General features: G+C 39.9%; 1 protein-coding gene across 50 annotated transcripts in view; it reads right to left on the minus strand.

Annotated features, from left to right (window-relative positions):
* Positions 1 to 362: 362 nt before the first annotated feature.
* LOC132774269 (protocadherin gamma-A4-like) overlaps positions 363 to 25,305 on the minus strand; it is a 393,640-nt gene continuing 368,697 nt past the window's right edge. For all 50 annotated transcript variants that reach the window (XM_060774231.2, XM_067467711.1, XM_060774230.2 and 47 more), the window contains exons 3-4: positions 13,805 to 13,893; positions 363 to 3,260 (exon numbers count right to left, since the gene is read on the minus strand). In XM_060774231.2, the coding sequence (XP_060630214.2) occupies positions 3,007 to 3,260; positions 13,805 to 13,893 (343 nt within the window). In that variant the 3' untranslated portion in view covers positions 363 to 3,006. The remainder of the gene's footprint in view (positions 3,261 to 13,804; positions 13,894 to 25,305) is intronic.

Genomic DNA, 25,305 nt, shown 5'->3' on the forward strand with positions numbered 1-25,305 from the left:
TCGTGGATAAATAATCAGTCTCTTTTCTCTACTGCTAAGGAACAGTGATGCCAGTTACCTGGAAACTGGCTAATTTTTTCACCATTGTCCCTCACATTGTAACCTCTGCTAAATAGGTTTTCAGGATTATGAAACACCAGGAAACCCTGCCAAAACTGTTTTAACAGATGGGCTACTGGCATGAGTATACAATGGATTGTCAATGATTTAAAGGAACACATAGTTAGCGTGTACATATGCTTTGTCTCCCTTGCTTCTCTGGGGGATGGGGGAGGAATCTGTTTCCAGCACTGAAAACACAAATCTTCCACTCAACAATCCAAACATTATATCTAGTTTCTGCAGTAACAATTTTCACAATGTATCAGAAGATTTTTTTATTATTTTTCCCAAAGAAAAAAAAGAGCAATATAAATATTAGAGTATAAAACTTGCGTGTAACACATCAACGTCAGTCTATATGGATATAAGAAGGATATAAGCATATATATAATATATAAGTATAGTTCAATATTAGACACATTGAAAGGACAAATAAGTGTTTCCATTCACATACATTTAAAAGCACAAAGAGCACACAGAAAGAAGATACAAAGGAATAAAAAAATACTGATGTCCACAACTCAATTACTAAGATTTTTAAAAAGAGAAAGAAACCTACACATCACTAGGTTTGCAGCACCACTACACTACTTTCAGCTTGCTGATTAAAAGGAAAAAAGGGAATGACTAAAATGCATCTACAGTACTTTAAGAAAGGGTCACATAATAACTACTTCAGTACATAATAAGCCTTAGGCACAATCCAGTGAGAAGTTCACCTGTGGAAGTCCCACTGAAGTAAATGGGGTGTACAACAGGACGATCTTGCTCTTGCACGGCTCTGTTCAATCTCAACAAGGCTGGTGCAGGAGAACTTCCCAGCAGATCATATGCTGTTTCAAATAGCTATGTAAACTGTTTCTAGTGCTGTCACCAAACACAAGGGGTGGTGAGTGGGTAACTGGGATCAGTACAAAATCATATGTAGACAGATGTGGTTTTTTCCCTGCAGACAGGTCCTGCTTTCTAGAAATAGCAAAATGCCCTAGCAAGTAATAATTATACAGCCAGTGACTGCAACATTTTGGAAAGCATCAGACATGTAACCTAGTTTGGCCAAATAAGGCTTGACCAAATCAGGCAAGCTGCTTATTAAGGTCTACGAAAATTTAACCTTCCTGGGCTAGTGGTTAACCCTCTATGTTGAAAATATACCACCTTTGTGGTTCAGCTACTGTGATACAGGAAGTCAGCTGAAAGTGGAGGTAACCCACAGAAAGGCAGCCAGGAGTGCCAAGAAAACACTGCAACTCCCTTCCTGTCTGTGCTTAAATGATGGAGGGGACAGGAGCATAAGTTGCAGAATGGCACCAAGTAAGAAAGCTGTACATCCTGTCAATACTAGACTATGAAATAATGCAGTCAAAACCCCTAAAACAAGTAATTTCAAAGCACAGTAAAGGGTTTTAATTTTTTTTTAAAAAGCAAACTCGTGGATTCTTATCCGGGTGGGGGTAATGGTGGGGTCCCAGGGACTTTCAGTATACCAATGCTTAGTCATTTCTACTGTGTTCAGAACTTTACCTCAGGGACAGAGTCACTGGCTTGGCAGCCCAAGGTCTATATCCAGTTTTAGTTCCTTTTCTGGGTCTGGTCCCTTAGTTTCCTTAACTCAATGGTTCTTGAGTTAATATCAATTTGTGAAGGCCAGCAAACCAAGGATATTTCTTGGTGTGCTGCACAGACATAAAGAATATGCAACTTTTCTACTGCTCTTCCCCAATGCATCTTGTTACTGAACTCTACTTACAGACAGACAATGCTCATGTTCCACCAGGATGTGGGCACTTGACAGCATATTTACATCATGCTGTTTATGGCATGCAATGACTTCTCTACTCTAGCTTTGGTGGAGATGGCGGTCCTACTGTAGGCATGAAGTGAGTGTTTTGCATGCAGCTCGATGTGCGGAAAAATGTGAAGCATTCCATTTTCAAAATTTCTCTACCTACAAGGCCACCAGAGCCCATTCACCTAACAAAGAGATCTGCCTGTAGAACTAAGAGAAAGATTTCAGTGCTTAGACGAGCAGCAGCGCACTATGCTCACAAGCAAGTGACTTCAACTTTTTAAAACTTTCAGAAAACAATTATTGTACACATAAATATTTACGGATCAAAGTGTAGATGAGATGTCTTGTCTCTTTAGAGGCCACTGCAAATCAATAAGAGTAACGTTCTCCACTTTGCTAATATGCGCCCTTGGAAGGGTTCCTATCGCAATGCGTTTGTGCGCCCTGACTCTCTGGCATCATGATTTCAATTTTATTTTTCTGGCTGTCATTGATTAAAATCCAAAAAATAAAATGTTTGCAATGCAGCTGAATCTCATTCCCTTGTAATAATGCAGAATAAACAAGTGTTTCTTCTGAAACAAAGCAGGAACAAAAGCACTCCCTATCAATTTCATAACAAGGATTTCATTCTTTGTTTTTCTCCCCAAGAAATTTCATCAAAATTTGGAAAAGCGGGAACATGAAAAATAAGAATAAAAATACACCCCACCCCTAATTTTAGAAGAATTCTTTACAGTGGGCAAGCCCACTCTAAACCTTCTTGGCTGTGCAGATCACGCTGGAGCAAAACAACCGCCAATAAAATGCTTCAAAGATCTGACACTTTTGCGTATTAGATTACCCTCAAGAGAGCATTAGCTATATTCATCATTATCCACAGGGCTTTCTCTTTTGTTTCATATCCTTTTACATCATGAGGAGTAACAGTAGGAGAATTACTCATAGCTCAGATGACAACATTTTACATTCGCTATCTTCCACGCCTGATTTTTGTTTTGTCAAACCACAAATACACATTCATCCTTGATCCTAGGGTATGAATTGGGAGGGAGTGCTGGAAGAGTCTGCCCTTTAAGATGTCAGATGGCAGAGGTGTTGTCCTGTGGGCTCTACTTCTTCTCTTTCTTCCCTGACTTCTTCTTGTTTCCACCTCCAGAGGCTGCAGGTTTCCCATCACGTTTGCCTGCAGCATTTGAGAGGGTGGCTGTGCTTCCAGGGATGTACACGTTCTGCCGGTAGTCAGGAACGTGCTGCAGGGTGAACTGCGGGCCATACCTGGTGCTCAGGCCCATGGTCCCGGCCACAGCTCCTCCTCCTAAGGTGGAGTTTCCATCAGGATTGGCGGCGGCAGCTGCAGCAGCTTCTACACCAGCAAAAAGGGGGGGGGGATGGAGGGGAGAGCAGAGACAAATACGTTTGATGAGTAAAGTCTTAACACAGTTTCAAAATGCTAGTTAAATTTAGGATCTAAAGTGGTAAATGATAAACGAGACAAATAAATAAGTTAGATAAGTAAATCCCTAACCAAGTGTTTTGTAAATGTTACTGATATTTAGTTATAAAGTTATAAATGATGAATGCAATAAATAAATTAGATGAATAAAGTCATACCAGTGTTTGCTGAATCCTACCTATATTAATTTTTAAATATATCAAAAAATCAACTTGAATTTCTGATCCTTGCTTCAAATATCACATGGATTTGGTTGAGCGCTCTACAGAAACCAACCAACCAAACCAAAACACCAGGCACTTCCAACTCTTGAGGGCACAACACGTTGTCTATGTTGCCTTCCTGTATGATATTGTTCAGATTTTAACACCCCCCGCCCCAATCATGCACAGTATATCCTGCAACATGTCAAAGATGAAACTTGGGAGATATGTGGCCAAGCAGCATCAGAATGTGGTCAAGATAGTGGAAATTATTAATGTGGAAGGACACATAACTGATAAGCTACCATATGTTTGCTTTTGCCTGAGCCTGCAGGGAAGGACAAGTTTCTGTTTCTCTTCTTCCTCCTTACTAATTTAATAGTGCAAACTACTTCCATAGTTTGCATTCAGTTTGCACCAATTGAAGTAAGGTGTGGAAGTGGGAGTAGGACAAAGAAACTGGAACATTTTAAAAGCAGCTGGAAAAGCAGAAAAACGGAGGATTAATCAGGAATGGTTTGCCAAATTGGCTGGAAGGTATGGTAGAAATTTATAAATGATTTATTGAACAGCAGATAGGTGTAGCAAACTAATATTGTGGGCTCTGAAAACACATTCTTCCAAATTGATCATACAAGCCATTTCTGTATATGCAGCAGCATATTTTTTCAGAATATATAAATGCACCTTAGATTGACTGCTATTATGGAAGTAGAGCTCCCCCATTATTACTAGCAGTTGCATTTTATTGTAATCTCTCTCTCGCTCGCGCGCGTGCGTGTGTGTGTATGTATATATATATCAATCACATCCAGATGTGCCTTGAGTAAAGCTAAGAGGAATTTTCTGAATCCAGTTTTCCACATATGCCTTTGCCAGGGACGGTCCCCTTGGTTCCCTGGTATGAAAAACTCGAGCAGTTTCAGAGTGTGGAGAAAATAGGAAGCAGTTTTTCACACCACCACCTCTCGAGTTCCCTGACATATGCCTTCTCTCATTTTCTGTTGCAGTTTGAAGAATGTAAAATATTATGTATCACAACACAAAAAGCAAGGTAGACAGCTGTCTTTTCATAGTCTTTTGATTATCTCAAATGATTTCATACAACCAAATGTGCAACTGAGAACTGCACTGGATTCCGCTTTCCCCCAGGATGAGGTACTAACAAGTCCAAGTGGAATGACACCACTGGATACTAGCTACTTACAAAATATCCTTAGCCAGCTGATGTGAAACCATTAGCTTTTAATTAAAAATGCAAACTATCTTGCAAAAAAGTATTCCCACTTAAACTGGCATGTGAAACAGGAAAACAGACAACAAAGAGGTATTAACTTTTATGCTGTCATTTCCCTATTTCTCCAGTTTTCTCATTCACAAACAATACTAGATATAAGGCAAATCACAGAACCACAGGGTTGGAGGAGACTATTGGGCTATGTAGTGCAGCCCACTGTCATGCAGAAACACATGATCTGAGTAATTTTTCACAAACAATAACAAAAGATTCATAATTTCCATATTTATCAGAGCAAAGAAAGTACACCAGTGACCATCTTTGCTTTCTCTTCTACTACATCACTGCATATTAGTAAAGGGCTTATGAAAGGAATAAAGAGGGCATTAGTACTCTGCAAGGGTCAAAGTGTGCAGATGTTTCCATCTCCAAGCTGTCTGTAAGATGATTCACTCTCTCCTGTTTTGAGCTCCATCCTAGATCTTATGTCCCTGTCCCATATTGTTGCTGTTATTTTGAATCACAACTTATAGCAAATAAGGCACTAACCTTTCAAACGGACACTACTGCGTACACTAATACACTACAAGTACAAAACTTTATTGTGGTCACTGACCAGCACAAAACGGGGCCCAAGCGCCTTGGGAGGGGAAGGACAACTCCCCAGTAAAGCAGTTATTTAAAAGTAGATTAGAAAACAGGATATTGTGACAGGTATGGAACCGAAGGGGGAGGGGGAGGGGAGAGATTCATAGGAGAGGTCAAATACACTAATGGTGCCAGATCTTGTCAGATCTTGGAAGCTAAGTAAGGTTAGACCCAATTCTTGGATGGGAGACGCCTAGCAACTACTACCTTTGAATATTTATGGAAAACTGTGTAAAATTTATGGGGTCACTGTAATTAGACAGGCAACTTGAATGTATAGACACATATGGTAAAATGAAAAAAAAATCCAAGTAGCAGGAAGGATTTTAAAGATAATGTTCAAATCCTCAGCTACTGACCTGCTGACAATGTGAACTTCCTGCTTTACAACAGAATAAGACTTTGGGGTTTATCATGCTTATTTTAATGGGATATGAAGTGAGCCACATCACCTAACTCAGGATCTTGGGCTGGACAAGTACTTAGACAAAGTCATTTGAGGTTTTGTGTGTGTGGTCAAAAGATACAGCAAGATTTAGACAGCTTTGATCATACAGGCTTTCTCCAGTTAGCCAGGTTTCTAACACTATTCAGTTAGCTCTGAGACATCACATACAATGGAGACAATTCTGTGCAGTGTAGCTCTCAGCATTTATAAGCAGGAGAGAGTCTACTCCTTTCCAGTTCCAGCTGACATAATTTAAAGTAACAATTCTAGCTGCGTGACACATGCTAGATTCAGCTTTCAAACACATCAGATCTGTCTCTTCCAGCAGAAGAATGCTCATTGGGCTGAGTAACTGGAAGATAGCTGGTGCTTTAAGATTAATAGAACAAAAGAGAATTTCTTGGATCAGAAATATATTTTTATTTTGTTTTGCTTTTTTGGTTAATGCTTGGGGTTTATGTTGAGCTGTGTATATTAAGAATTTTAAAAATTCAGGCCTTTCCCCCAAATACAGAAAACCACACAAGCATATATCTCACATTTTATTAGGAAGCATTTTCCCATTCCTTTCTCAAATGTGTTTTAACTTTTCTTATCTTCAAACCTTCATCTAAGCAGACAGAATGTTATGAAAACTCAGTCTTTTGTGTGAAGAGATATGCCATGAACAACCATGACCTTTTGGCAACACAGCTTCATAATTTGTGCTATGTTGCAGAAGAGCATAATTAAGCTTGTAATGCAACCATGCACAAATCAGAACTATGGTGACACGAATTTAAAGCAGACATAATTTCTTGAAATCAATTTTGGTGGCTAAAAATATTTCAAGACTTGATTACCAAGATTTGAACAATGAACTCACAGAAACTTGTACCTGTGCCAACCTTCTCTGGGTTACTGGGAATGCCTCCAACAAGGAAAAATGGAAGACAGGAGGGCTTTTGTTTGTAAAGTAAAAACCATTACTTTGTGCTCTTTCAGATACAAACAGTGAAGCATAGTAAATTCTAGCAATTACAAATGACGGTCGGACCAAAGGTGTAAAGAATCCCACACCTGCTGTAGGTTGCTGAGATGTGAGAAATGCTTTGTTGTTTTTAAAAGGTAATTTACACTGATTATATAAATAAAGTTCTCTACATTTCACATGTTTCATCTATATGGCCATATTACAATGCATCTTAGCACTTCTTTCTTTACTAAGGGCCCTTCCACACAGCCCTATAGCCCAGAATATCAAGACAGGAAATACCACATTATCTGAGTTTGGACTCAGATAACCCAGTTCAAAGCAGATATTGTGGGATTTCCTGCCTTGATATTCCAAAATATAGGGCTGTGTGGAAGGGCCTTGAGTCATTCATAGTACTTTTCCTTGGAGTACCCCAAAGAGCAACGTATAAGGCAGGTAACTGCAATCAGAATTTACACTTGAGAAACACCTATAACAGAATTTTGCAAACATTTCATGTTGGTGACATACTTTTTAGACCTGCATTGTTTTGTGACACAATAATTCAGTTTTACTAGCAAACGAAGTTAAACTAACTCCTTATAACAGATATGGACACATAAACCAATTGTAGTATAACACAGTTTGGAAAGCTTTAATATATAATATTAACGAAAGTTAGCAACTTTAAAGTGGAGATAATTGATTTTAGTGTTTACGTATATTTATAGTTTATTTTATGTTCTGGCATTGAATGTTTACCGTATAGATGTGCCCTGATTCTCCTTTGGGGTGAGAAGGGTGGAATAGAAATGTTTTAAATAAATAAATACATTTCAATGAGAGAAATGTGCTTAGTTTGCTCATTTAACTGGAAAAGGCTTACATTTTCTTAATGTCGGACTGTATGCGCCCAAGACAGTGTTGTTTTTTTTCTAAATGAGAACAAAGTTATCTGCAGACTGAACTTCTCCATTTTAAACTGTTTACGAGAAATATTCTATAATACATTACAATATGTCTACATTTTATACAAAGATACATCAGTTGCTTCTGCTAATTATAGGAGGGCCATCTGTGGCCTGAAGCATCTTTTTGTTGTTAAATGAGTTTATCTGTGGAACTCCCTCCATGGAGCTCTTTGTGTTGAGCTCCCTTCTGGAGCCTGCCTTTGCCTGGACAGAAATAGTAGTAAAGAAACCAGAAATGTAATGAACAACATTCCAGCAAGGAATGTGATTTGTGTGCTGTACTTAAGCATTTTGATTTCAGCTTGAGTAGAGACATTTTGTCCAGCCCATAGCGGATAAGCATGGATTTTATCATCATACCGTTTAAACAGAGAATTAACTAGGACAGGACAATCTGTCTTCTCCACGGCGTCATCCCTGCTTAGTGACCTACCAACCCACTTCTGGGCTACAATGAGAATGAAGGGATGTAGCCAGCCGGGCTGCCTGTGTAAAGTGTTACTGGCCTTGTGGCATGTCAGATGGAGAGATGGGCTCTGATCATTTTCCCGAGCAGGTTTTGCCAGTGAGAAATAACATCAAGTGCCACAACAACATTGGGCACTTGAGTAGGCTTGCATGGTTTTTAATCCATCAGCATAGCAACACTAACCATGCCCACCTTTTGTTATCCAGAGAGATGTTTATATTTACAGAGCAGCAGCATATACTCTTTATTTTTTAACTGTTAAGAAATAACTACATACTCCATGTTGAGTGATTACCAAATACATATATTGCATACAGATATTAAAAATTCTGATATATCAGTGACAGTAAATTATGAAGTGGAGCTTTATATACACTAAGATGCCCTTATGTCAGTGAGTGATTTTTAAGACGTCAACAGGGTTTAGGCACTAATCACAAAGGTATTCAATAGTATGCTGTTCTATTTGACTTTTGGCTTTCATTGAAAATAAAGAGTTTTTAATTCTAGGGTGCACCAGAGAAACTGAATCAGAATGGGTTGCATGGGCCACCATGTCCATATAATTAATAACCTTTCTATGTTTTACCTATATCTCTGAATCTGCTTTTATCTGTATTTGTTTTGGGGGTTTTTTAAGTTGTCAGTTCCAGTTTTTGGGAAAGGCTGACAGCTATTCACAAAATACTACGAGTAATAAGCCTGGCAGGAAGGTTTAGGCAGTCCTCTGTTCCTCTCAAGTAACTGTGAACCTTTTGCAGTACTTTCTCTTTGTCGGTTGAAATGAATGTTTGTCTGTTACCTCCTATGGGTAATAGGAAAACAAATCTTGGAACAGGAAAATATAAATAAACCCTGCTTCTCTCCTAAAGAGGACACATCTTTAAGTCTTGAATATTTATGGGCTTATCCAAGGCATTCTGAAGCCAATGCCTGTTGTGTAAGCTTTGACCACTGTAAAGGCATAGCCTTTTATTTAACAATGCAGTCTAGGGAGACCTGCTGGGGCCGGCAGACAGGTGGTGTCTAAAAATCTACATGAGGACATTCCTCCAGTCCGGTTTTATCCTGGAATGCGTGCCTCGTATGGTCACGGAAGCAACATTTCCTCCCCAACCCCATCCCATGCAATCGTGCCTTATCAGCTTAGATCCTCTTTAAATCCCCTTTCTTTAACAGAAAAGAGATCTCTGAAATATTCATTCAGGGTTGTAGCACTAAGCCCCTTAGGATTTCTAATTTTCCATGGGTGCTTTAATTCTGAACTGCTCAGTACTTCCCTATCTGTGTCTGCCATAGGAGACAGTGCTCTAGGATTTCTCTTTGATGTTTCAAAAGCACTGGGTTTTAAAATTCACTGAAGAAGTTCCTAGGCTTTTCAAAGCCTGTGCATAATAAGATCATCATCACTGCCATTTCTCAGAAAGCTCCTCGGCCATAAGGATACATCATAACAACATTAATGGCTGGAGATAAAGGCTTACTAAAAAGAACACAATTGACTTGCCATCAGAACATATTAACTATTCTTTCTGCGTAGTCACAGAAATCCATTGTCCATCAAACCACAAGAAACAAATGGAATATATCTGATTCCTGGGTAATGACATCTGCCTCATGGACTTCCACTGATCACTGAGAGTTCCACAAAATGCTTATTATCTCGTTTTGGATGTGAGGGCGATCTGGCTGCGACATCTGTCACCCCATTGATCGTCTGAATATTATCTCGTTTCTCCCACTTCTGTGTCCACAGATATTTACTACCTTCCAAAATGGCCACAGAAACATGCTATCATACAAATAGAAGATGCCTGTATGGTTAGGTTACATTGTACATACTGTCTGAATGCACATACAATGATATTTCAGAAACACAAATAGCCTAGTTCCAGCCTTCATCACAACAGGAACGTTCCATTTTTCCAATTGCCAGGGACATACATAGACATTTAGGGTGCTGAACAATGTCTATAAATAGGGCACTGAAATTATGGCAAACTATGGAGATAACAGAGAATGCCTCAAAATATAATCCTTACAGACATCCATTCATGCATATGCGTGGGAGCAAACACACATACAGTTTTCACTGTTAGGCAATGACTGTTCTTTCAAGAAGTAACCCGTGACTTAGAAGATCCTGGGATCCTGCACAATGATTGAAAGAGAACTTAAAAGACCCCTGAAGTGTTCAAGCTTCCTAAGATGACCAAAATTTCAATTTTTTCATCTATCTCTGCACCCAAGGAAGAAAAAGTCCTTCCAGTGTAGCAGTAGCATCAAAATTAAGATAAGGAGGAAGCAGCAGCATTGATACAGATGGTACTGAAAATGTGCCACATAAACCAGATGGCATCTAATTGGTAACCCTCCACAGATGGCAAGACGCCTCTCAAAAGAATAGAGTGGGGGATATTTTTTGGTGATTCCTCACACCTTGCAGCCCTCTTTACCATCCCCTCACACACTGTTGGAAAATGCCCCCAGATTCTTGAGAACAGAATGGGATCAGGAGCTTGAGGAGGTGGAAATGGCAAAATGACCCCCTTCCCCATTTAAGCTGGTAAATGCCTTCTGTCAGTGAAGGGACACCAACTGGAAGCCACTCATATAAAGCAGAAGTAATTCCAAAGTCACAGTAGGGTAATACCTTTATCAGGGCTATCTAAAATGTCACAGAAATAGCAAACAAGCTCTTTAGTTCTCCAGATGGAGTGCTAGAGGTGTTAGGCAGATTCAATTAGATTAGTCTCTGCTAAGTGCAAAACAGTTTTGAGGTCACACTAACAGGTGCCAACATTGGGAAAAATGCAGTGTACAATATTTCAAAAATATAAAATCATGTGAATCATATTTGTATATGTGAGAACGCCCATTATTGTTTCTTTGTGTTTGAATGTCCTCTTACCAAAACTTATTTGCATATGGAAAACTAGTTCCATAAGCTTGATCAGACATTATTTTCATACAAGGGGACTGCTGTCTGAATGTTGCCCATTCCATCTCTCCCACAAACTCACTCATTATATTACACTTCACTGGTAGTACCAGTGAACCAACCATAGCACATTTCTTCAAAACAAAACATACAAAATGTTTATTTCATAATGGACCTGGCTATAGATACTGCAGAATAGTTGTTATCTTTTCATATGCCACAGCATTTATTATTTTGATAGTCACAGGTTTCCTGAAATTGAATTCATCTCTACATTCTTTGCAGAGGAAGTTAAACCTTCAACTGGCAACTCCACTGAATATATGTGTAAACTAACATATAATTTTTAAAAATCCCCATCTTCTATAAACTCAATAAAACCTTAGGATAATGGATTGCTAAGGACAGGGATCTAGTTAACTGGGATAGTTAAGAGTATATATCAGTCAACATCTGGGGTGAACTACCAGAGCATATAGCTAATGCTATATTGCGTGAGTGCACAAAAATACTCCCATGCTTGTATTTTGCATTTAGCAAAAGAATGAAAAAAAGCCTGCTTAAACTGGTATTAAAAATAATGAACATCTGAGCACTTGCTTGTGCGCAGTTCTGAATTAAGCCCATTATATGGCTTGTGACAGAGTTTCCACAAATAGCAGACACTGAATCCTTTAAACATGTGCAGGCTGTCTCTTCCCCACTGCCTGCAGCAATTTTTCTTTTATAGCTTCTTAGTTTTCCTGAAGTCAACTACGTTTTGTCAATCAACCATGACTATGGCAGAAAGAGGCAGTCTGTGTTCACTGCAAGCGATTACTGCTTTCCTTCTCACATTCTAGCTCATGTGCTTTTTCATGTTGAAGTCAACAAATGGGTGAAAGATCCTTGAACCTGTTCACCAAAAAGAGGCGTGAGCAGAGGTTTCTCCTGATCCACCTCAACTGGTGACTCCTGCCTGGCTGTGCCTAGACTTGCCTACAAAATGAGGAGCTGCCATATCACCTCTTTATAGTGGATAGGGGTGAATTAGCGAGCACTTTGTGCCTTCCCTCTGGCAGGTGTGCTATTAATAATTAAATAAATAAGTAATTAAAAAGTAGGGCACCTGTTCAAGAGGAAAACAAAGGAAGAACATTTCAGTTGTACCTCACACAAGTCCATCATAGTTTTCTTCTGACAGGCACATTTCAGTGAATATGGCAGAATTTCAAGTATGCAAAAAGGCAGGCTGTATTCATAGATCAATTAATGACATCTTGAGTCATAAACCCGTTAAACTGGAGTGCCTGGAAATAAGCTGATTTGTTTCCATTAATGTGATGCATAGCACAATCCCAAATGCATTTACTTATGAGATCCCAAGGAATTTAATAGGATGTAACTCTAGTAAGCATGTTTAGAGTCAAACGAGATGTTACTTGCTGCAGGCTGTCAGGTCCACCCAGTACATAATTGTATGGAGATGAGATTTAAAACTTTGTGTGGGAGAGAACTTTTATTCTGAGTATTTCTCTTCTCAATTTTTAAAGCTCAAAAAAGCATATTAGTCAACACTTTCATAGGTCAACCAAAATGTCACACAAGTATGCATGCCTTTGATCTCTGCAAAAGTCAGACTCATAGACATGTAATCATGGAAGCTGCCTTGAATTCTTGCTTTGGGGGGAAAGGCAGGGTATAAATAAAGGGATGGGTGGATGCATGGAGTCTGCCTTCAGTGATAAAATGCTTCCATCTGCCCAGTATTAAGACAGATGTTCAAGCTAAGTCTCGGGTTTCATATAGCTCTGACTTGGCGACTGACGAAATAAAGAATCATACAATGTTGCCCTCCCCCCATTTTAAAAATAGATGTTATCTGGTTGTGTCCCTATATCCTTAGGCACATCGGTGGAAAACAGAAGTAAAGAGAATCAAGACAACATTTGCATTAATTGGAGATTAATTTTAGTTGATGCACTAGGATAAAGAATGTCCTTTTATTTGTAGTGAGGAAATTGGATCTGGAGTTGTTGAGAGATTAAGATAAGCATATGAGTCTCCTAAGGCTATTTTTACGAATATGTATTTCAAAACAGCACTGAATTTCCACTTTCTTTCCTTTCTCTTTTGAAATCTAAATACCCTTAATTCCAAAGATCTCGCTTGCTGTCCTAAGCCAGCCCTAGCAATTGTCTACTTTGGGGGCTTAATAAGGCCCTTTTGGGTGACAAACTGTACAAAGTAAATACAGTATTGTAAAAAAATATATATCTGACTTTCCACCCTCAGCTATATCTGCCAGGGGAAAATAATCATGCAGAAAGCAATGTATTAAGTCACTAAAATATCAAGTTTCTATTTTGAATCTAAAACTACAAAACATTTACAAACTGTTGCAAACCAACTCAGCTTCCTACTGCCATGGAATTTTATATAGTGGTAAAGAATAAAGAATGACACGGATATTTTAAAAGCACAAAAAGGTAATCCAACATCACCCCCTAAAACTTGAATATTTTATGATCTTTTATAATACAGGTGTTTTGTTGGGTTACAGCTGAAAAAATACAATTTATATAATATTGGTAGAAACTGACCATTTGCTGATGCCAGAATCATGGCTTGAAGCATTTCTGTATCAAACTGGTTGTTTGGCCAAGTTCCATTTTCCTCCCCATTCTGAGACCTAAGGAGAAAATAAAACAAATGAAATATTTCAAACAAGATAGGCAGAGACATTGTTAAAAATGATATATCTTTCTTCACAAAATATGCATTGTTGTTTATCCCAATATTTTTAAAACAGATAAAGCTCAAAAGATAGTGACTTCTTTCAGGGATTAATATTTCTCAGTGAATATACTTTGGCTGGGAATCTCCTCCAGTGAAGGACCGCTGGGTTCCTGTTCCTTTAACAGATTAACTGTGCAGAACAGTTTATTATTTAAAAAAGATAAAAAGGTTGCCTGCTGATATTGTCTCTGTACACAACTGTTAAAACAACAAAGACTCTCATGCCCCTTAAAACAGACTTAATGTGGCATCAGCTTTTATGAACGGGAGTTCCACTGATGTGTTCTTAGTACATGCAGTTGGCCTTGTGGGCTTGGGCCCATCTGCAAAGCGTATGCTACAATAATATTTGAGCATCTCTGTTTTGCTCAAGCTGTTGCAAAACACTGGAATTTGTAGGCATTGTGGAATCTCTGCAGATCTCCAGATGGTGCAGAACTTCAATACCCAATGTTTCTTACCACTGGTTATGCTGGTTAGGACTACCACAGGTCCAGTCCTTTTCATCATCTTTATCAATGACTTCAATCATAGAACAGAGGGCATGCTTATCAAACTTGCAGATGACTCAGATTAAGATCTATGTCCTTCTAAGAAGAGTAGCTGCAAGATCCATATCCTTCCAAGAAGGGTAGCTGCAAGAGCCACCTCTAATGTCTTTATGCTGCTTTCTAACACATATCTTCAAGCATACTTAGTGAAAATTAAGTCTTACTACAGATAACCATGCGTGTAATTTAAAATACCAGAAAAGCATTAAAAAATAACAGCTGGACATTGGCTAAGATTAAATGATCTTAGGAAAGATGACGTACAAATATCATTCCTAAAGTGAAATCTTGAAGGTTGCTATGAGTTCTCCAGGCTGTATGGCCATGTTCCAGAAGCATTCTTTCCTGACCTCACAACTTCAGAGGATGTTTGCCATAGATGTGGAATGAAAGGTCAGGAGAGAATGCTTCTGGAACATGGCCACACAGCCCGGAAAACTCACAGCAACCCAGTGATTTCAGCCATGAAAGTCTTCAACAACATAATCTTGAAGGCCTTATTTGATGGAATTTGATGGAATTTGATGGAGTGTTTTCAGGTTACTCAAGATAATACTTAATGCATTTTCTATTCAGCAACTATCCTAGAGTTCACTCCAGGTCTGTGGATTTGTCTGCAAGAGAGTGCTGTTGGCTGTGGATTGAAAAATGTGTGTGTGTTCTGTGTTGGAAGGCAGGGGAAGCAGAAGGAAAAAGGACAACAAATCAACATCTGCCACTGCAGAGTGAGACAGGAAGGAAATGGTGCCTTTGTTAAAGTCCAGATTTACTGAATTTGATTATCTTTGGAAAAATTCTAATGAGTTCATAATCCAACTATGGAAATGGCCATGCATAATTGGATTATGGGAAAGTGTAGTCTACCACAACCTGCAAATATGCTATGATCAATCAATAAAAATACCTCCTCCACAGAGAAACGTTTTCTGTATTTTTCTTAACATAGGTAACTCAACAAGAGCTTTCAAAAGTCTGACCTAGGCAATATGTCCCCTTGCTTTGGAAAAAGACAAACTGTTTTCTTCTTGGATCTAAATACCCCAAAGGCACCAGATCTCCTCTGATTCTGGAAGCAAAAAAGGGGCAGCCCTGCTTCGTACTTCACTGGGAAGCTGCTAATAAATAACAAGGGCTGGATGTTATATTTTAGAAGGAACTGGCAAAAACATGTCTGAGTATTCCCTGCCTAAAAGTGTCCTATAAAGTATGGAGTCACCTTATGGCAGCTGGGGACCTGGAGGTACATACACACATTTCCTTCCAGGAGGAGGAGAAACACACACATGTCGTATGGTAGCTAAACATGAGACCAAGATCAGAGCAACAGAAGACGTTGCCACCAACTTTGTACAGAGATCTCCAAGTTCTTCTATGGTACGCGTCTGTGTGTATGTGTGCCACCCACCACCGTTTTTGGATATGGCACCTTCCCTCTATTCCAACCTTTACCTTCACTGATGACAGTTGTCACAACTGGCATGAAAGATATTTTATCAACTGCAATTGTGTTTTCCATCTTTGAATGTTTCTCCCCAATTCTCATTGCTATACACAAACTAATAAGCTTTAACTAACAGCCACTTCAGCTTCTCTCAGTCCATTGATATTAGAAAAAAAGCAGAGCAGAGCAGCAATCTGAAGACCAAGCAGGGATGGGGAATCACCCCCAGATTGGTGTGGGGAGGGGGGGACTCTATTCCCTCCATTCCAATCCAATCCCATTCCCCCCACAAACTGCTGTCTGCTAATGACACAACAAACATTTGCATAGTCAGAGCACTAAATGTTTGGACAAAGAAACTCTTTAGTTTAGTCATTCACTGTCTCCCTGAATTTGCTTGATAAGTTACAGTTTAAACCTGATGAAATATCTCCTTCCATATGATAGCAAACTACCACAGTTGTGAACAGAATTTTTAAGGGAATATTTATTTTTGTTACATGACTTGCAGCAACATAAAGGCAGAGAATAATCAGAAATACATGGAATTGGAAAAAGAGGCAAGTATGTGATTGCAGACAACCTGGTCTTGATTTCTCAGTGTTTGGGGAGATTTGAAAATGGTCAATCTGTCCATGGTGGCACATGCCTTAGTTAGATCCTATTTGGACCTTGACTTGGGGCTTCTTTAGAAGAGTGTTCTAAAATTTAGAGCTACTATTAGACTGCCAATTGAGGTATATTACAGAGACCATACTATGCTCTATTAAGACAACTCCACTGGGCTCTTAGTTTTTTCCCAGGCACAATCGAAAGTGTTGATTATGATCTACAAAGTCCTATATGGCTCAGGTCCAGGCTATCTGGTAAATCGTATCTCCTTGTATGAGCCTGCTTAGGCTCTGAGATCATCAGAAGAGGCCCTTTTCTTAGCCTCGGCATTATCACAAACTCAGTTGGAGGATATACAAGAGAGGGCCTTTTCGGTGAACTATGGAATTCCCTTTATCAGCAGTGATGATGACCCTCCCAGTATATATTGGGCGCGGGGGGGGGGGGGCAGGTAAAGGATAGGATGCCTAGTTTACCCTCTCTTCCCAGCTAATGCCTGAAATGGGAGATTAACACTGTCATATAAAATAGCCATCCCTGAGCTTGCTGACATGTTGGGTTGCTGTGAGTTTTCTGGGCTGTATGGCCATGTTCAAGAATCATTCTCTCCTGACGTTTCACCCAAATCTATGGTAGGCATCCCCAGAAGTTGTGAGGTCTGTTGGAAACTAGGCCAGTGGGGTTAATATATCTGTGGAATATCCAGGGTAGCAGAAAAGCTCTCGTCTGTTTGAGGCAAGTGTGAATGTTGCAGTTGGCCAGCTTGATTTGCAACAAACAGCCTTGCAGTTTCAAAGCCTGGCTGCTTCCTGCCTAGGGAAAACCTTTGTTAGGAGGTGTTAGCTGGCCCTGATTGTTTCCTGTCTGGAATTTCCCTGTTTTTTAAATGTGCTCTTTATTTACTGTCCTGATTTATTTCCATGGTTTCCTCCTTTCTGTTGTGGATTTCAATGGCTTCTCTATGTAGTCTGGCATGATAGTTGTTTGAGTGGTCCAGTATTTCTGTGTTCTCAGATAATATGCTGTGTCCAGGTTGGTTTATCAGTAACACTCACAAAACAGGGAGATTCCAGACAGGAATCAATTAGGGCCAGTCAACACCTCCCAACAAAGGATCCCCCCGCAACAACCAGTCAGGCTTTGAAGCTGCAAGGCCAATAAATGCTAATCAAAATGGCCAATCACAACATTCACACTTGCCTCAAGCAGACAAGAGTTCTTTCTCAGACTCTGGACATTCCACAGATATATTAACCTCACTTGCCTAGTTTTCAACAGACCTCACAACCTCTCCAGATACCTGCCATAGATGTGGGTGAAATATCAGGAGAGAATGCTTCTGGAACATCACCATACAGCTCAGAAAACTCACAGGAACCCAGTGATTCAGGCCATTAAAAGCCTTTGCCTTGCTGATGTGTCTTTAAATAATTACTTCTTATTGTACTTGGCATTCCTCATCAGTTAAATGGGAGCAATCCTTTCCAATAACATAAACATGGGTTCATTTGACTTGTTTTGCAGCCATTTCCTTCCAAGTATTTTTAATTCTTGCTTTTTGGGATGGGGGGGGGGGGGGTTGGTACATTATCTGAATTATACTGCCTGCCAAATCTAAGTGCTGGGCTGCTGGATTCTTCCTCTATCTCTGCCGGATTCTTCTCCCATAGCTCCTCTTCCTGTTTATGAATGATACACAATAGAAAAGTTATACTATACTAAAACATAAGGATCTATTGCCTTGGAACTTATCACAGCCCCACATGAAAATCAGCAGCATGTTCTGCTTCTACCCCACAGTGTCACTATCCAGGAGAGGTAATAAGATTCAGTACTAGGGAACAAAGAAGCAGGAGAAAAACTGCAAGAGACTGCGAAATAAGAACCAGAGCGCCTTGGGAGACTTATAAATATGGGACTGAAGCCCAAGAAACAAAGCAGATCTTCTCATGAATTCTAATCTCCCAGGGTCTTTAGCAATACCATGGCTATGCAAGTTAAGATGCAGGAAAGAAATTGAGTCCATAAAATATTTTTATAAGGATAAATAAGGAATCTTTAAACGTAATGCTTTCTAAAGATAATTTATATATACTGCTGACAAAAGAAACCTCTCCTCACTTTTTCATGTGTATGCCATATGCATAACAGAATTCAGACACATTTTAGAGAATACATGAAGTGCCAGGATTCCATTACTCTGGAAAGAAATGAAAAGGAACAAGGAAAAGAAAATTATTTTTAAAAAATAGAATTCAATCCTGCCAAAAGTGGTCAAAGGAGGCCCTTTCCACACAGTTGTATAAAATCCCACATTATCTGCTTTGAACTGGATTATATGGCAGTGTGGACTCAGATAACCCAGTTCAAAGCAAATATTGTGGATTTTCTGCCTTGATATTCTGGGTTATATGGCTGTGTGGAAGGGCCCAAAGTCCTTTCTAGATATAATAATGCTAGAAAAAGAGGGAAGTAAAAGGATAAGAGTTGAATTCATTTGAAGAAGGGGATAGTTATGTCATCATTTTTTTTAAATCAAGTAAGCAAATACACAAAAAATCCACTGCAATCTAATACATCATGATATGGTGCTATCATTATAAGTACTTCATGACAAAATATCCCCTATTTCTCTTTAAAGACCTCAATACTGACCTAATTTTCTGATTAAAAATACACACAAGCCCTTCTTCTATTATCCTGAATCCATTCAGATGTTAAGAGTAAAGTTACAACAACACCATAGACTGACACATCCGAGTGAAAGTTTGTAAGGCAAAGACAAACTGCCTCTGAACAAATCGTGCCAAGAAAACCCCATGATAAATTTGCCTTATGATATCTTGATTCAGAAATGACTTGAAAAGACACAACCATAATATACTATAAGTGTGATGAGTGACCTTTTTGTTCTGCTCTCCGGGAATGGATCATAAAAATAAAACAAAACAAAAAGCAGAGCAAATAATTGGTCTATTAAAAAAAATGTCACTCTAACGTGTTGATTTCATAGAATCATAGAATCATAGAGTTGGAAGAGACCACATGGGGCATCAAGTCCAATCTCCTGCCATGAAGGAGAACCACATGTTCAAGAAATCAACTCTTTTAAGGCATGGAAGATATAGCAAATGGATTTGGCACATGAGTTATTTTCACACTACACAAATATTATGAATTTCAACAGAGAAACGTACACTACTACACTTTGGCAATAAAAATGCAACACACAGATAGGCTGGGTGACACCTGGCTTGAAAACTGTACACGTGAAAGGGATTTAGGAGTCTTAGTAGACCACAAGCTAAACACAAGTCAACAATGTGACACAGCAGCTAAAAAAGCCAACATGATTCTAGTCTGCATCAACAGGAGTATAGTGTTGAGATTGAAATAAATAATGGTGCCTTTCTATTCTGCCATGGTCAGACCTCACCTGGAATACTGTATCTAATTATTCACACCACAATTTAAAAGAGATATTGACAAGCTGGAAGGTGTCCAGAGAAGGGTGACCAAAATGGTTTGGAAGCCATGCCTTATGAGAAACAACTTAGGGATCTGAGTATGTTCAGCTTGGAGAAAAGAATCGTAGACTCATAGAGTTGGAAGAGACCTCGTGGGCCATCCAGTCCAACACCCTGCCAAGGAGTAGCATTCAAAGCACCTCTGACAGAAAGCCATCCAGACTCTGCTTAAAAACATCCAAAGAAGGAGCCTCCACCACATTCTGGGGCAGAGAGTTCCACTGCTGAACAGCTCTCATGGTCAGGAAGTTCTTCCTAATGTTCAGGTGGAATCTCCTTTCCTGTAGTTTGAAGTCATTGTTCCACGTCCTAGTCTCCAAGGACCCTTCTACACAGCCCCAGGATATCAAGGCAGAAAATCCCACATTATCTGAGTGTAGACTCAGATAATTCAGTTCAAAGCAGATATTGTGGGATTTTCTGCCTTGATATCTTGGGATATAGGGCCCCAGGACAGCAGAAAACAAGCCCGCTACCTCCTCCCTATGACTTCCCCTCACATATTTATACACAGCTTATAGAAGGCAGGGGGTGGACTGGATGGCCCTTGTGGTCTCTTCCAACTCATGATTCTATGATTAAGCTATGATTTCAATGTAATTGCCCATGAATCTCAAGAGTTTGAGGCAGTTAAAGTGAAATCATAGTGCTATAGTGGCGTAGAGCTCCTGGTCAGCACTTTCTCTGTGTCCTTAGCACAACCTCCTTGGAGAAAGATTTCCACCAAGTCATAAGAGAAAAGGCTCTATCTATCCCCTTTGATTTCAGGGGAACCCCAAAATGGCTTTCTGTGTAAGACTGTAACATTCATGTAGGCTGGCTAGCATACAAAATCAAATAAATCAGAATAGATTATAGGATGGGGTGGGTGAATGCAGCTTCCCATAACACCGAATGAAAAATCATCTTTTCGTCCTTCTATCTGCTTTCCACGTACGTGTTGTGAAAGAGGGAAAGGAACATAAATTGAATAGCAGAAAGCCTGCTTTCTTAAAAACGCTTCCCCATTTGGCAGAGGCAGGCAGCTCTGCTCAGCATCTTTCAAAGACTGGTCCCTCCTGCCTCCGGCACCCTGGCAGTTTCCATGGCAACACATTCAGAGTGTACTACATTGACTGCATCGCAAGTGCTTCTCCCATTAAACTAGTGCATAGCTACACGGCGTGTTTATGGAATATGCTAGCCCCATTAAGTTGTTGTTTTTGTCATTTGAAATAAAAAGGGTGGGGCAATAGCTCAATGGTGGGGGGGGGGGCATGCCCACCTGTGGAAAGCTCCCTATTCGTTCTATGGGTAAGGCGATGTGAATAACAGCATCTAGACATCACTATCAGGAGGTTTGCTCCCAGTTGGAATGGTTAGTGTTGGTGTCAATTGCCCAATGGCCTCACGTAGTGCATGGCAGAAAAACAAACAAGAATTACTTGCATTTCATCCTAAATCACTATAGTAGGGGTAGTGGGGTGGATTCAGTTTTACACTTCTAGTACCATTCCCCTCCCTACAGTTTTCTAGTATTTCATAAGCCATATATCTAGAAACGGATGTATGGCATTTTTTTTTGAACTACCACATAGCTATTTCCTGAAAGAAGGACAAAGCTCTGAAAAGCAGGCTACTTGTTAATGAAACTGAATAGTTGGTGGGTTAACTAGCTACTCTGGAGTCCCCGGTGGTGCAATGGGTTAAACCAGGCATCCTCAAACTGCGGCCCTGCAGCTATTTGGACCTTCGACTCCCAGAATTCCTGACAATTGAACAAGCTCGTTAGGGCCTCTGGGAGTTGGAGGCCCAAACAGCTGGAGGACTGCAGTTTGAGGATGCCTGGGTTAAACCCTTGTGCTGGCTGAACTGCTGACCGAAAGGTTGGCAATTTCAATCCAGGGAATGGGATGAGCTCCCATCTGTTAGCTCTAGCTTCCCATAAGGAGAATGAGAGAAGGATGATAAAGCATCAAACATCCGGGCATCCCATGGGCAACATCCTTGCAGACGGCCAGTTCTCTCACACCAGAAGGGACTCTCAAGTCGCTTCTCACACACACACACACAAGAATAACTACTACATCTCTACATATCAATCGGCCTCATGTGTTCTCTATAGTAAAGTGAACCCTTTCCCTCCAAAATATTTAAAATCAATAAAAATGAGAACCAGGGGACTGGGAATCAGTAAGCAGCCCCTACCAAGTGGGGTCTATTAGTAAAACCATCTTTTTATTCCTCACTATGATAGGTATCTTCATTGGCCAGCTTGAAAGCATCAAGATACTCAGGAGCTGGTGACCAGTACAGACTTTGAAAGGACTGGGTTAGCATTACTGGGAAGCTTAAGGCAGATTTGAGGGAAGGCTGCCAACTGGGAGGGAAGTGAATGAATGCATTCGCAAGCACTGAGACTTCTACTCTTGTAGGATTGAAGAAAACAGGCAAGCAGTACAGAAAGACTATTGTCCTCCTATACTTTCTTCATGTTGCAAGTCCTGCCATGAAGAAGAACAATATGAATAGAAGGGTGATTATATTCTTGTGAAAGGAAGGCAGCCTTCTGACTCCTTAGGAGAGAAGTGGATGGGAAATACAGTATATTGGTTGACAACATTTTTTATTGTTGGGTGTTTCTTTTTATTGTGAGACTCTTTGAAAATGTTTATATTCAAGGGTAGCCTAACTAAACATAAAATGGAAGATGCCTGTACATAACTAGAAGTAGGCAAGGAAAACAATAATTGTTCATCAGATAAACTGTCAGTAGAAAAAGGTGACAATTGTGGTGTTGGGAGGAGGAAGAAGAAAGTGTACAGATAACAGCAGAGGTAGTGAAGAGACAATTTTGCACACTGGACAGCTCTGATAGCATATCTCCAAAGGATAACCTTTACATACATTGGGGCCTTTTCACACCTCACAATCAGAGGTCTCGATTCTACTACTATCACAACTGCATCCTACAGAATGGTGGGACGTATAGCCTGCTAAGTCACTAGAACAAACATGGGGAAACTTTGGCCCTCCAGCTGTTTGGACTTCTAACTCCCACAATTTTTAACAGCCTTCCGGCTGCCCATGCCTACACTAGAAGATCTCTGGCTGAGAATTTCAAATACTGTAATACAGCCATAAGGTAAAGGTTTCCCCTTGACATTATGTCTGGTCATGTCCGACTCTGGGAGGTGGTGCTCATCTCCATTTCTAAGCCGAAGAACTGGCATTGCCCATAGACACCTCCAAGGTCATGTGGCCGGCATGACTGCATGGAGCACCATTACCTTTCAGCCGAATCAGTACCTATTGATCTACTCACATTTGCATGTTTTCAAACTGTTAGGTTGGCAGAAGCTGGGGCTAACAACGGGAGCTCACCTTGCTCCCCGGATTCGAACCACCGGTCAGCAAATTCAGCAGCTCAGCGGTTTAACTCACTGCACCACCAGGGGCTCCATATAGCCATACCTCAGTTCAAACCACTGATAAAGACATTTCATTTTACAATACCAGTATATAATGGCCACACAGCCACCCTTTCTTTCTTGCCCCTTGTCTAGCTAGAAGTTTCTTTTTTTTTCAGCAATGTAAATTCATCTGGGAAAATGTAGGCTTCCACTTCAGAGGATCCTGAAGCAGGCAAGATAAGCAGCAGCTGACCCCAAAATCCCTTGCTGAATATGTGTGAATAGCAAAAGAGAGAGAAAAGGGGACAGCAGACAAGTTTGCCTCACCAGCATATTAAAAAAAAGAAATAAAACGAAGATCAAAATGAATGAATCTCTGGCCAACACGAGAAAATATGGTCTCTGCTTTAAGAAAAGAAAACTGGCTATGTACTGTATATGTGATCTTAATGATAGGTTGTAAAAACCAAAACAAAACACCCAATACAAAGAGAGTATCCCCCACTCCCAACATTTTTTTTCTTAATACCAGCAGCACTCATAAAAATACAGCCCGTAAAGCCACATAGTAACTCTATGTGAATGTACCTTCAGAATAGTTTGTTGTTGTTATTTGCCTAAAAGCCAACTCTAACTTGCTGTGAACCTATTATTGGTTTTTTTTAAAGAAATTTTGATTCAGAGGAGGTTTGCTATTGCCTTTCTCTAATGCTAAGTGAGTGCAACTGGCCCAAGATCAGTCAACTGATTCTGTGGTTGCCTGGAGTTCTCATCCAACTCTCAAACCACTATACCAGATGGTTCCCCCAGAACGGTGTCCTATGTTCAACTATATAGTTGGAAGTCTTGGCCCTTGTAAACTACTGGACCATAACTGAACTTCCAGCAACCTTCCTCATTAGTATTGCACTACCACTGCCATGTTGACTTGTAGATTATGAAAAGTATATTCACATTATAGACAAGTCAGATTGCAGAGGATTGGGGAAAACCAGGATTATCAACGTTTTTCCTTGCAAAACTTTTTTGTGCCTTTAACAGTTGTTCAAGAAGACTCCATATGGAGCTACTGTTTTTCCATATGAGAAAAGCCTTCCCATATAGTGTTTCTACTTTTATTCACCTATTAAAAGCCCATTGTCTGAAATCAAGTGTCTTGAGTGCTGGACCAGTATCATGGGGCAGCACTGTTGTGTTACTTCTGTAGAGTCCACCACTAATTTCTATATGGGCAAATCATTTCCATCCAACCCTCAATTAAAATATGCTGAGGGCATAGTACAATGTCTCACAAAATAGCAGTGAGCAATAAAACAGTTGGGAACAATAAAAGGTGGTATCAAAATACTGGATGCTAAAATTGCAAAAATTAAAAGGTCTTTACCTAGTGTCTAAAAATACATTAACGGAGGTGCTAGACAACAAACGTCCCAAAGAGAGGGTTATATAAACTGGGTGCCACCACTAAAAAGGCCTTTTCTGGAAGCCGTCGAGCTTACTATGCTTCCTCTTTCCTACTGTAAGAGGTTCATTGTTTCCCACTAAGGTCCTATTTACATTGCCATATAATGAAAATGCAGTTCAGTACAGTGAGTTTAAGGTCCCTTCCACACAGCTGAATAAAATCCCACATTTTCGGCTTTGAACTGGAATATATGGCAGTGTGGACTCAGATAACCCAGTTCAAAGCAGACATTGTGGGATTTTCTGCCTTGATATTCAGTATGATATGGCTTTCCATCCCATCCAATGAGTGAAGGCTAGAGGATAGCTAGCTGAAAT

Source organism: Anolis sagrei, chromosome 4 (assembly GCF_037176765.1).
Source record: "Anolis sagrei isolate rAnoSag1 chromosome 4, rAnoSag1.mat, whole genome shotgun sequence".
NCBI lineage: Eukaryota > Metazoa > Chordata > Lepidosauria > Squamata > Dactyloidae > Anolis > Anolis sagrei.